Source organism: Elephantulus edwardii, unplaced genomic scaffold, assembly GCF_000299155.1.
Source record: "Elephantulus edwardii isolate Elephantulus edwardi_28Jun2011 unplaced genomic scaffold, EleEdw1.0 scaffold00345, whole genome shotgun sequence".
Taxonomy (NCBI): Eukaryota; Metazoa; Chordata; class Mammalia; order Macroscelidea; family Macroscelididae; genus Elephantulus; species Elephantulus edwardii.
This window is the reverse complement of record NW_006400095.1, coordinates 1,020,776-1,035,017: the sequence shown is the minus strand read 5'-3', so window position 1 is coordinate 1,035,017 and position 14,242 is coordinate 1,020,776. Positions and strand designations below refer to the sequence as shown.

Below are 14,242 nucleotides of genomic sequence, written 5' to 3'. Positions count from 1 at the left end.
GTTTTTTGATTTCCTGGCTACTGGTGCCAAGAGTGTTGACCGTGGAGCTGAGCAAACTGAAGCTGTGAACAATCTCAATCTCTTCGCCATCCATCCTGATGCTACCGATTGGTCCAGTGGTGAAAATCTTTTTCTTCTTGACAATGAGCCTCAGTCCATATTGAAGGCTGCAGTCCTTGACCCTCTGCAGTAAGTGCATGAGGTCTTCCTCAGTTTCCGCGAGCAGGGTTGTGTCATTACCATTTTTAAAAATAATTGTCTGCATGGTACTTTTAATGGTTCTTGTTGTTGTGTACCACAGAGTCAGAACCGACCCACAGTTGACCCTCTGGTTGGTTTTCAGAGGCAGTTAATCGCACAGCAGGAAACTGCCTGTTCTCCACAGAGCAGCTGGTGGCCTTGAGCGACATGCTTCTACGACTGCAGCGCAGCTTCTTGCCACTAGGCCACCAGCACTCCCTTTATAATGGTACATCTTGTGATAAAAAAATGGAGAAAAAATAAAATTTTCTAATGGACATTTTAATAATATATTAGGAAAAGATAGCCTGATGTTGTCTTATGTACCTACAATTCCTGGGGGTGGGGGAGAAGGAAGGGTGTGTGTGTGTGTGTGTGTGTGTGTGTGTTTGAAATCTGGATGCAGGAGTGGCATCCACTTCCTAAACCACATGCTTCTGGAACATCTATGATCTTGGAGAAATGACAACAGTTATGGAAAGGCATTAGTCTTTTATTCACAGACGCGCTATGAGTCTTTCTCAACTCGTGGACAATCAACAACAACAACAACAACAACAACAACAACATACATACATACTTTTTGTACATTGCCATTGAACTGGAATTACTTCATAACTGACTGTCCAGTGGATTTTCAGAGGATGCAGGAAGACAATGCTCATCTTCCTCCCAGGGTGGATTCGAACTGCCCACTACTGGGTTGGAGGCACAACTCCCTATCCTCTGGGCCACCAGGGATCCAGGGTTGTTTCTGTTTTTCACATGTATTCAATATAACTCTGAGCAAATAATTAGAGAAACTAGTATTGAATATACCATGGACTGCTAGGAGAAAAAACAGGTTTGCCCTAGAAAGAGTGAAAACAGTCTATTCCTTGGAGGCAAGAATTCTGATGTTTCATATGACATACTTTGGGCATGTTGCATGGAGGGACCAGTCCTTGGAGAGGAACAGCATGCTTGGAAGGGTAGAGGGACAGCACAAGAGAAGACTCCTGATGCGATGGATTAATTAAGTGACTGGGGTAATGAAGGTAGGTGTGTCAGACAATAAGGTTAGCACATGATAGATCAGGTTTCAGGGCTGTTATTCATAGGGTCACTATGAGTCACAAGCGACTCGATGGCATGCAATAACAACAACAAGGCTATATGAAGAAGAATGTGGCATCAGGACTGGAGGAAGATTCATTAACAACCTACTTCACACAAATGACACAACCCTCCTTGCTGAAAGTGAAGGAGACTGGAAACACTTACAAGGACTACAGCCTTTAATAGGTACTACATTTCAACACTAAGAAAACAAAACAAAGTCCTCACTATTAGTCTAATAAATAGCATCATGGCAGATGGATTAAGAGAAAAGATAAAAGTTGTCAACAATTTCATTTTACTTGGAACCACAATCAATGTGTGTAGTAACATTAGGCAAGCAATCCAAGCCATGTTGAATTTGCAAAATCTGATTTCCAAAAGACTCCTCCAAAGTACTAAAGAGCAAGGATGTCAGTGTAAAGACTAAGGTGTACCTGGTCCAAGCCATGGTCTTTTCAATAACGTCCAACACACTTAAAAGATGGATAATGAATAAGACAGACCTAAGAAGAATCAAAACATCAGAGTTGTGTTGGAGAAGAATACAGATTTTTTCATGGACTGTCAAAAGAACAAACAAATCTGTCTTGAGGGAGGTGCAACCTGGGTGCTCCTTAGAGGCAAGGATGATGAAGTTTGGCATGGTGTCAGGAAGGGCTAGTCCCTGGGAAAAGATATCATGCTGAGAAAGGCAGAAGATCAGATGAAGAGAGGAAGAACTCCACAAGAGGAACTGACACAATGAGTTTGACAATGAACTTGAACATGAGAGAAACTGAGGATGGTAGAGTACAGGGCTTGGATGAGATCTATTACTCATAGGGTCATCACGAGTCTTGGTTAACTCAATGGCACCTAATATCAACAACAAAATATTCACACATATATACATGTTGTTGTTATGTGCCATCGAGTTACTTGCAACCCATAGCAACCCTATGTACAAGAGCCTTAAATGCTGCTCTATCCTGTGCCAATCGCACTGTCTCTGACACATCCATCCGATTACACTGAATCAATCCACCTCATAGAGGGGCTTCCCCTCCTGCCCTGTCCCTCCACCCTCCCAAGCACGATGTCCCTCTCCAACGACCAGTCCTTCCTTACAACATGTCCAAAGTACATCAGACGGAGTCTCAGAATCCTTCCCTCCAAGGAGCTCTGCCCAGTTTAACATATATACATTGTTGTTGTTTTTATGTGCCCTCAAGTCATATATACATAAATATATTAAAAATAATCTACTATGATTTTGGTGAATGTTTACACAGCAGTTTAAATTCACATTCAATGATTTCTATACAAATTGCTCAGTCCTAATAATTGCATTATTCCCAGTCTGTGGACATTTTTAGTGTTTCTGTCCTTGTTGCTACGTTTCCATTAACCCAGTTTTTCTGTTTTCTTACATGCTCATTTTTATTTTGAAGCAAATATTGACCAATTGTTCTTACAAAAGTCATATGGTTTTTAAAGTGTGGGGGGTTTTATGTCTGCATAAAAGGTTTCCAATCTTATTACTACATTAGTTCTAAGATTCTCATTAAATATACATCTGAAATATAAACACTATTTTCCAGAGAGTTTTAAAAATCAACTCTTGCACATGAACTTCTCTAAATTTTCAAAATAAGAGAATTGATACCACTTTTATACAAGTACATGGATTTTTTTTTATCGATCTCTTGTTGGAGTTAGACAAAGATTAATAACATTTATGCAATATAGTCAACACAACCTCCATGGAAACATTATCAATTCCACTTATAGACCAATTATTTGCTACTCTACGAGAATAATTTTTATTTTTCAGAGTCATGATATGATCTTTGAGGAAGAATCACTCAAATTTAAAAATTCACCTTAAAAGTACTGGTCTTTGTTTCCTTTAATTTGAAATAACAGGAGGTTTACGCTTGAAAATACAAAAGCAAATTAGATGTTTTTTCTTAAAAAGTATATGAGAAACATTATTTAAAAGGAAAAGGTCAAACACACACCATTTAGCTTCTTCAACCTGCGTTTCTGTCCTTCACATGAAAGTGCAAAGGCAAATATGCATTCAAAGGCCTTAACTGAACAGAGACTATGGGAATTCATGGGCTATGAACAGAGAAAAGGAACCTTTTTTTTTTTTTAAAGTTCATAGGGGCACTATGAGACATCTATGACTCGACGGCACCTAACAACGATAACAACGATGACAGAGAGAGCTACATTGGCCTAGTGGAAAGTTATGCTACCAAGCCCAAGGTGGGTGATTTTAATCTGTGGCCCTCAGCTGGGTTCAAATTGTTTTCCTGTCAGACATTCTTCTAGGTGGTATAGCACTGGTCTGTGCATAGGTAACTCGTGGTTGCTGTGATGCTGAACACTGTGACACTGATGTGCTAGTCGTGGTAATGGGCACCCGTGGTGGACAGTGTGGGCTGGAGATTCCAGACTAGATCAAGCCTGGAAGCAGGAGCGGCATCCACTTCCGAAATGGCTTGCCTCCGGAAACTCTATGTACGAACAGTTCTCAGGCCTTTCGTTCATACGGTCGCTGAGTCGTCTACGACTCGATGGCACCAAACAACTAATTATCAAAGAAATAGGATTGAAGTACTAAGTCTTGATTAAATAAAGTAAGCAAAAATTGCATGCATTTTTAACGATTCAAGGTTGTTAGAAACATTAATGCTGGTAAAATTCTTATGCTGCCAATACTAACTGACTGTTCACCCAAATGATTTATGGGGAAAAGGAGTTGTGCTGCTAACCCAAAGGCAGGCAGTTCAAATCCACCAGCTCTGCTGAGGGGGAAAGATGGGCAATAAACTCCCATGAGATTTACAGCTTCAGAAAACCTGCTAGCGGATCAGCTACGGGTTGTTTTCTTGATAATCTATGCACTGACTTTCAAGAGCCTAATGATTTATCTCTTAATGTGGTGACATAAATTTTTATGGTCATTTACAACAGTTGAACCACAGAGTTGTGGTGTAAGTGCAGAAATCTTGATGTCAGCAGTTCCTACTTTAGAATACTGCTGCTTGTACTACGTCTCCTTCTGCAGTGTGCTCAACAGGCAAAGACCAGGAGAGTGGAGGGCGAGCACCTGCCTCACAATGGGACAACATCACCCGGGTCACAGGCTGCTGTCAACAGGCCTTCTTGTGACACACCACTTGTTCACTATCCTGTTCCTCAAACGAATTTTCCCTTTTGTGCTGGGACCACTTCATTCCACAGAACTGTTCTTTTTAAAAGAGGAGATGTCTGCCACCAAACTACATGTATAAATAAAACAATGTAATTCTGAATTCCAAAGTGAAGATACATGGAGACAAATGGAAAAATCTTCACGGGCGGAAGGAGAGGTGGGCAAAGGAATGGGGAAAGATCTGGTGTGAAAAACAATGTATACGAACTTCATCAGTAAACCAGTAAAAAACAAAACAACCAACAAAACAAAACAAACCACCAACCAAACAAAAACCCAGTTAGTGTCCATTTTCAATGATAAAGACATTCCTAACTACCAAGGTCCATGAACCGACTCACTTCAGCTGTTTGAACCCAGCCTCACCAAAACGTGTTCATGGAACTCCAGAAAGCAAAGCTGATCTCTAGCTCATCTTCTCTCTCATCTACGTGTGACTGATCCCGGTAGGGATCCAATAAACAGCATCAATCTTAGAGCAAAAGAAGGAAGGGATATACAAAATACGAAACCAGACAGCATGTTTATGAGTGATCCTTTGACTGGAGTGACAAATCGCAGTGCGTACATTATGAGACAGTGATGGCAGGAAGGACCCTGAAAATGAGTCTGTACCGCCTGATTGAGAGGAAGTCTGGAAGCATATAAAAAATTTAGTGTACTGGGGGTGGATGGAGGGCTGGGCAGGGAGAAAAGTGCAACAATAAATGAACGGAAATCCAAAGTCTCTGTAAATTTTCATTAATACGGATAATAATAATAGTAATAATAAGTTAATAAAAAAAGAAAAACAAGTAACTCATGAAATATTATACAAAATGGGTGACCCTGGAGGGAAAAAAAATAGTGTCAAAACACAACCATAAACAAAGAAAAGAAAGTGAACTGGGGAAGAGAGAAGGGAGTGTGAGGGGGGAAATGTGCAACAATGAATGAATGAAAATATAACTTCTCTGTAAATGTTCATTAAAGTCACAATTGAAATATAAAATTTTATTAAAAAAAAGAAAAAGCAAACACCAAAAACTCCACAACCATATTCAGGCCACTGGAACTATTCCACCATTTACCTTGCAGGACACCCACTCACCACTTCATTGCCAGGTATTTGTTTTTCGAGTTTTATTTGATTATTTAATTTTTAAAAATATTGTGTGGCTGAGAGTTTTGAGGATTATCTTGACTCTTGCTTCATTATTCTCTCTGAAGGTTCTTGAAGTCCTAAAAGTATCGTGTATGACTGACTACTGTTTTCTGAGGCCATCCATCTGTGCAATCCCATAAATGCACCTGGAACAAGCTGTATGCCTGACTCTATTTTGTTGGTTTCAGGTACCCGGAAGTAGACCATGATTCACAGTGACCCTATGCATAACAGAAAACGTGCCCTATCTTGTATCATCTTCATAATGTCTGCCATGCTCAAGCCCATTCCTGCCGGCACCATGTCAGCCCACTGTGTTGAGGGTCTTCCTAGAATCTTGCAATATTACTAGCAGACTCACTCCTAGAGCCTACATACTAGTAAAGAAAAGCCAAAAACAAATAAACACAATAACGGACTCATATGTTATGGAGAGGGGTGCTATGAGTTGGGATGGAGTCAATGGCCCAGGACAACACATGGTACATAATAAATGGCCGATGTTGACGGATAAGCCTGGACTGAGAACCAAAAGGCTAATTATTCAACTTCACCCAGAAGTGCCTCTTAAGAAAAGCCTGAAAACAAGTCCTGTTGGCAGAGGAGGCTAAATGTTGAGTTGCTAACTGAAAGATCAATGGTTTGAATCCATCTATTGAATTCTCAGGAGAAAGTTGGGCAGCCTCCTCCCATAGAGATCCCTCCTCCCCCAAAAGCTGATGATGGAGGGTCACCATGCATCAGAGCCAACTTGATGTCAATGCCTTATCATTGAAAGGAAGAAATCTCTGCTACTTTTTACACTGTACAGTATTGATTATTGTGCATTATAGTTGTTTTATTTTATTCTAGAAAAAAACATCTTTTTACTGAGAGTAAAACAAAGTTTTATCCATCTTGTTATGCATCAGAGAGTTGGACAATGACCAAGGAGGATAGAAGAAGAATTGATGCCTTTGAGCAGTGGTGCTGGAGAAGAGTCTTGAGAATACCATGGACTGCTAGGAGAACAAACAAAAGGGTTAAACTGGGTGGCTCCTTGGAGGAAAGGATTCTGAGGCTCTGTCTAACATACTTTGGACATGTTGTGAGGAGAGACTGGTCCTTGGAGAAGGACATCATGCTTGGGAGGGTGGAGGGACAACGCAGAGGGAAGGCCCTCTATGAGGTGGATTGATTCAGTGACTGGGATAATCAGGATGGGAGTGTCAGAGACAGTGCGATTAGCACAAGACAGAGCAGAGTTTAGGGCTGTTGTACATCGGGTCGCTGTGATTCGCAAGCGACTCGATGGCACATAATAACAACAAAACAAAGTTAGCAAGAGACCTGAGAGGGGATTGTGAATAATATACCTATAGAATATAAGGTTTATAGTATGTATGTTGTTATGTGTTGTCAAGCGGAACTGACTCACAGCTGGCCCTACAATGGGTTTTCAGAGGCAGTAAATCACACAGAAGAGACCGCCATCTTTCTTTCTTGGAATAGCTGGTGGGTTAGAACTGCATACGTTAGGTGTTATAGGGCAGCTTCTTACCACTAGGCCATTCAGGCTCCCTACAATAAGTATGTTGTTTTCATATGCCGTCAAGTTGCCTGTGGTTCATACTTGAACTCTGCTCTATCCTGAGCCAATCTCACTGTCTCTGAGACACCTACTCTCCTTATCCCAGTTACTGTGTCAATCCATCTCATCAAGGGCCTTCCCCTCCTGTACTGTCCCTCCACCCTTCCAAGCAGGATGTCCCTCTGCAAGGACTGGCCCCTCCTGGCAACGTGCCCAAAGTATGTGAGGTGGAGCTTCAAAACCCTGGGCTCCAAGGAGCAGACTGGTATAGGATATCCTATTTTCACCTCAAATATATTTTCATATTTACCTTAGCAAAGAACTTACACTAGCCTAGTTGACATAAAGAAAAACTTGCCTTCAAGTTTTTCTACTAGTTTATAACTGAATCCTAATACTACTGCTATATTACAGGACAATTTGCATGCATTCGCATCCACAACCTGATGGCCTGGCAAATTGTTCTGTTAAAGCAAAGACTAATGTAATCACTTCAAGAGACCTGACACTGCTTTAAATTCTAAAAGTTAGCCCAAGTTTGCACAAAGGTCAGTGAAAATGACTGTGCAGCCCGGTTTGCGCAGTCAGTTACGTGGGGAGTGGGCCACTCACCTCCAAGGTGAAGGACAGCACTACGTCGGACTTGGACAGCTGAAGCTCCGTCTCATCACCCATGTCCAGAAATGCGGAGTTCTGTGAGCGTTTCAGTTTTTGCAGTTTAAACTCAGGCCCACCTTTCGAAACCGGAAGACTTTCCAAATTGGCCATGAGCAAATTCACTGACGATCGTAACTCTTCTATAAACATATTCTCCATGTCTTTTGCTATAAACTTGGGGAATTTTCTTTCCTTAAAAAGAAATTTCAAAATACCAGTGTGAACAACAAGGTCATATTTTCATCGTCATCCTAAAAGACTGAGCAAGATGAATATACTTAAATGTCTTATAAATTGTGACAATTTCAATAGAATATGGTTAGGTGCCTTTGGGTCATTTCAGATTCATTCCAGTGACCCCACCTGCATACAAGAGAAGGAACTATCACCTGGTCCTGTACCATTCTCACAATTATTGCTGTTTGAATGCTGTCACAGCCACTTGGAATATGTTCCCAGAAGGTGTCAGTTCCCCTGAGAGGGACATCGTTCTTGGCAAAGTAGTTGTAGTTATGAACCATCAAGTCAAATTCAACGCTGATGTTCAGCTGCTTTTCAGAGGCTGTAAATCACATGGCAGGAGACCGCCCATCTCTATCTTTCAGGGCAGCTGGTAGATTCAAGCTACATGCTTTTGGGTTGGCAGTGCAACGCCTTACCACTAAGCCATCTGAGTTCAGCAGAGGGTCAGGGACAAAGAGGAAAACTCTCAAGGAGAGAGAGTGACACAGGGGCTACAATATTCTATAATTAGAAAACTCTACTGGTCTACTCTGTAAAGTGTGGTATTGTTAGTCTTCAGGTAAGTGGTTTGAATCCACCAGCTTGACTGAGGGAAAAAGATGGGCAATCTCCTCTGGTGTGATTTACAGCCTCTGAGAAAAACACTGGAGGGTCAGCTGTGACTCAGTTCTGATTGGGCTGCAATGAACTGAATTTCAGTAATTTAGTGTTTAGGTTTTATGAAAGGGTGCTTACCAGCTCCATACCCGAAGGCCACCAGAGTTTCCAAAAAAAAAAAGATTACAAATATTAACACTTAGGCTGATAGCCAGGTAATTCCAATTTGCCCTTAGAGAAGCATCTACCAACTATTCCCACAAGTAGCAAAGCAGTGGATTCCCTTATTTTGCTGCTTCTGTTCATTTCTGCCAACCTGGCATTTGCTTTCCTTCCCTCCTCCCTCTTAAACAAAGAATGTATGAAGTTTCATGATTCCAAAAGAGCAGTTAACTGTACAAAACTGGATGGTGCCAAAAATCCAAAGCGGCCATCTTTCCATTCCCTAATAATGTGCCAGGAAACCAGAGTCTTTCCTGTGGTCCCCCCAGAATCATTCAAAGGCTAACCCTAGAAGCCCACTCCCCTGGAATGACTGGACACCTCCAGGGGCACCTGTCCACCTGCACTTCTCCGGCCGGCTGGCACCAGCTCCTTCATGGGCTGGAAAGGAACAGCTGGCCCCACTTCATCAGCTGGTCCCCAAGTCCCCGGCCACCTGTGTGTCTCTTCCTCCAATATAATCTTCATATGCTTCTCACCACATAATTTACTTATAATCAATATTAAAATTACACATTCTTGATCACAGAGGTAGTCCATACGGTGCCTATATTAATTATTAAACTTTCACAAGGAAGGGTTTTAGTTTTCCTTTAAATATTCTGTGTTACTTAAGTTAACATTCCAAATCATTACAGCGTTACTTCCTCAAGGAAAACATATAGTGCTGGATGTAAGTGGTTAAAGCACTTGGCTTCTAAGCAAAAGGCTGGTGTGATCTTAGCAAGGAGACTCCGATGAAAGGCCCTCAGATGGCCCACTTCCGAACAGCCAGTCACTGCAGCGCAGTTCTCCTCACTTATAGGATCATCCTCAGTCAGAAGTGAGGCTGCAACTCAGCTAGAGAAGAGAGGGGTGCAGTGTGGTGGTGTCGTCTCTGGTGCTGTGGTCTGTAGTGCACTGCACTGCTTAACTCACGGGCAGCACCCCTCCACGGGCTGCACCCCCCACGGGCAGCACCACTCTGTAAGTCTGAATCCACTGGTGATTCTGTGGGGAAAAGATGGGCAGTCTCCTCACATGCCCCTCACTGCCTCTGAAAATCTGCTAGTGGGTCAACTCCGCACGGGTTCCGACTCAAGGACAATGAGTGAATTTTCAAACTGAAGAGAACACTTGGTTTATTTAAATAAACACACAAACTCTACCACACGTACACCCCCAAAATTGAATGTGCATATATGTGTTCATATACACACAGTTCTAAAATGCCTCTGAGATTAAAAAGGTGAGGTAAGCCATAAAAAAGCACCCACATAAAAGCACATACTCACAAAATCTCTAAAAAAGGAAGAAACAAGGCTAAAAATGTGAGAAAGGCAGGTCTTTTCTGTGAGGTGGCCTCCAAGATTGGCTGGGAGAGACTTTTTATCTTATGGTACTTTCAAACTCTTCAGGACCGAGATTATATTCAGAATCATTTTTCTTTCTTTTTTCTGTAATGGTCACAACCTGTTGTGTAGCTTTGAGGTTTACTAACAGTATCTTATTAACTTTTTTTAGACTCTGTTGTCACGTTAAAACAATAAAATTAAGCGAACATCAGACATGTGCACATATCAGATTTAATTTTGGAAATTAAAATGGACCTAGAGATAGGACTAATCTCAAGTTATTTCACTGTGAGGACTTCCTTCTATGAACCAAGCCTTAGATATGTATCAGAGTTTATAACTAGCTCTAACACAGTAAATTATACAGGAACCACAATGTGTTTTGTAAAATATTTCTCATTAATAATACTTAATAAGTCAACTTTTTCACTAGATGAAGCTGGGTTCAGATCACTGGATGGCTTCTTGAGTGCTTTAACCAGATAGTAATCTCTGTTCTTCAAGACTATGCTAAGTTTCCATCTCAGGGTCATGGTGCCAAGTGAAGTATTGGTAAGAAAGTTGATCAGATCTTCATCATTTACCATTTTCTTAAAACGTCTCACCTTGACTGAAAATTGGAACCACTGTTCCTTCTCTCCCACATTTCTGATTCTGCCTTTCTTTCCTAGTCTCATTTCTAAACAATTCTTGTTGGTTTCTTCCATTTAAAGATAAATAGATAACCACATAAGGTCGCTATGAATCGCAGGCAATTCAACGGCATGTAACAACGACAACAACAATGGCACAGTGGTTAAGTGTTCGAATGCTAACTGAAAGTTAAACAGGTGAACCCAGCAGTCATGTGACAAGAGAAAGGTGTCAAAGGCAGCTCCTTGAAAGACTGCAGCCTTGCAAACGCCACAGGGTGGATCCACTGTAACCCACAGAGTTGAAATTTACAGTGGCAACAAATCTGTAACATAATAATTTTGATTCATTATAATCAGGCTTATAAATATTTTAATGATTTCATGAAAATGCCTCATCTTTGGCAAATTTCAAGTAGAAAATAATCAAACCTGCTTTACTTGCTATGCCAGTATATTTGCAATGAGAGGTCCAATTTCTGGTGGTATTTTTTCTTCTTCTTCCGTTCAACCTACAGGTTTCACTTTCTTCTCCGTATTTTGCCTAGTTCATCAGTATTTCTGACAAAATCGCCATGTTTGCCAAAGGAGGAGTCTCTGTGTCCATCACTGGCCTCTTCCTCTTGGCTCCAAGGCCATGAATAAGCATCTCCTCCTACAGGACTCCACAGTATCATCCTTTGTCTTCCTTCACTGGAGATTCCTCCTCAGCTGTCCCTGCTACAGTTTTCACAATTTATCACCATCCCTGTTAACTCAATGTATAGGTTCCTGCAACCCCTTTACCTCTATTTTTAAGCTTATTAAGTATTCAGGCACAGCACTGGTATTCTTGACGTTTACTTCATATATATTTTATAAGTACAAATTTTCTCTATAGAAATGTGATCATATATACATGTTAACATCCATCTGTCAAAGTCACAGTGAGGAATCCCTCTCAAGTTTGGCAACATTGTGTCTTGATTTGGGAGGTGGTTGCCTGGGTATAAGACAAACTCAAAACCCCAATGGCTGTAAAGATCTGTGCATTTTATATAGATTATACACAACTAAAAAGATTAAAAGTAACCCCCACATAGGGAGAAGGAAAAGATCTATACACAAAATATTGAAAGTTACTGCTCAGCCAAACGAAAGGTTGAAAAAAATTCTTATTCTCAGAATAATGAACACTATAAGTACAATTCTACTGAGAAGGCCACACTTTTTTATCAACGCAGCAAATTAATCTATCACTTCACTAAAGAATGATAAAGAATAATTAAGCTCCAGCAAGAAGTTGCGCTGCAATCCCAAAGGTAAGAGATTCGAGTCTACCAGCTGCTCTGTGGGGGGATGGGCAATCTCCTCCCATTCTTTCTTCCTCCGCATGAGTTCCTTGTTTTTCAATACTATGCTGCATTGAAAAACAAGGGACTCATGCAATATTATTCAAAATGGGTGACCCTGGAGGACATTATGCTGAGTGAGGTATCTCAGTCACAAAGGGACAAATGCTATATGGTGCCACTGTTGTAGAATGAGGCTGGCATTGGGGTGGGGGTAAGACTGAGAAAAACTGGATGAAATATGTTTACAGCACTGAAGTCTATGGGGGAGAGAAAAGTTTAAAATAAAACCTGCTGGGTCAGTTCCAATTCCATGGTACACAACAACAACAACAATCTCTAAAGCACCTTAAATTTTACAAAGAAGCTCCTGGTTGGTCTGAAATAAATTGTACTCATAGAAACATAGTGACCAAGCAAATAAAAATATTACTGCATTGCACACATAAAAACAACTATGCTACTGCATTGAACAAAGTCTGTTTCCCAGACTAGGTACTAGGTATTCTAGGTATTTCAAACTGAATGTTTCCTTCAGTCACTGAATCATCCATTCATATGCTAATTTTATTCCACCATGTGCCAGCACCAGGGTGAGTATTCTGGAATATATTAAGGGATTTGGAAAGGAAGAGAATTGTCTTTAAGATGATCTTTGCTCAATGAAAAAAATTCCTGTCACTGTGAAGTCTGAGAAATTCAGGTATTGTTTTAAAGAAAGAAACGCTACAGATTTTATAAATGACTATAGATATTTTATACACATGAATACTACTAGTACTACTACTACTGCTGCTTCTGATGGTGGTGGTGGTGATACTGCGGCCGGATTTGACTTACAGCCACTGGGTTTCTGAGGATGCATAACACAACAGAAGAGACTGTGCATCTCTCTTCCACAGAGCGGTTTGCGGATTTGAGAACTCAGGGACGCGAGCTCTCTGGATTAGTCGTGTAACCTGTGGACTTGCCACCAGAGCTCCCCACTCACGTGAATACTTAGTTGTTAGAGACGTGGAACTGATGCTTAGCTGATCTTCCAGAGGGTTTTCAGAGGCTGTACCTCTCGTGGAAGGACACTGCCGATCCTTCTCCTGTGGAAGGTTCACCAGGAGTGGATTCCAATCGCCATAGTGAAATCACCATGAAATAGCAGTGCGGCTCCCTGGGGATTCTAGCACTAGAGCTCCAGAGACACAACAGTGAAGCATTCTATGGACTACTCCGCTCCATTTGGGTGCTATGCACTCAGATACTTGAGAATGAGTGGCAGACATTTAAAACAGAAATTATACTGGTTTTCTTAACCTGTAAGAAAGACCTAGTCTTTCTATCCACAAAGTCGATAGAAAGACAGAAATGCAGCGTAGCGTGTCAAAGTCAATAGTTTACCTTTGCCATTTTCTCCGCCAGCTGCAGCCGACCGTCCAGCTCCCTTCTGATCTGGGCTGCTTGTTCATCGGCATTGTCCAGCTTGAAAAGGAAACAAAAACGACCCAGATGTGATTACGTCATGCAATAATGTACAGGTGTCGGCAAGGTAACGCGACTCCAAAAATCTCACTAAACTCACCAGACTACCTACAGAGAATGTTGCTGTTGTTGTTATGTGCCGTCGAGTCGCCTGTAGAACACAGGATTTAGTTTAAGTAGACTGGTCGCCCCACTGAATTCTTTGGATATTTTTCATTGCGGTTTCCCCTCTCTCCATCCAAAACAAAGCACCTTTCTTTAATCAACCACTTTGGTTCAATGGCTCGCTTTACCAAAAAATTAAATTACAATAACTCTTTGCCTTACCTGTCTTCATCAGGGATTCTAGGCCATGAAGTTGTTGTTTCCTTGAGGTTACATTGTTTTTGTTGTTGCTACATAACATCAGTGAATACCACTATCATTCAGATATATGCCCCAACAACCGGAGATAAGGAAGAGGAGACAGAAGATTTTTACCAACTTTTATAAT

The 14,242-nt window shown here is 41.2% G+C and overlaps 1 protein-coding gene across 2 annotated transcripts in view; it reads right to left on the bottom strand.

Annotated features, from left to right (window-relative positions):
* Positions 1–14,242, bottom strand: part of CADPS2 (Ca++-dependent secretion activator 2) — a 637,557-nt gene that overhangs the window by 349,459 nt on the left and 273,856 nt on the right. For both annotated transcript variants that reach the window (XM_006901794.1, XM_006901793.1), the window contains exons 4-5: positions 13,669–13,749; positions 7,873–8,109 (exon numbers count right to left, since the gene is read on the bottom strand). In XM_006901794.1, the coding sequence (XP_006901856.1) occupies positions 7,873–8,109; positions 13,669–13,749 (318 nt within the window). The remainder of the gene's footprint in view (positions 1–7,872; positions 8,110–13,668; positions 13,750–14,242) is intronic.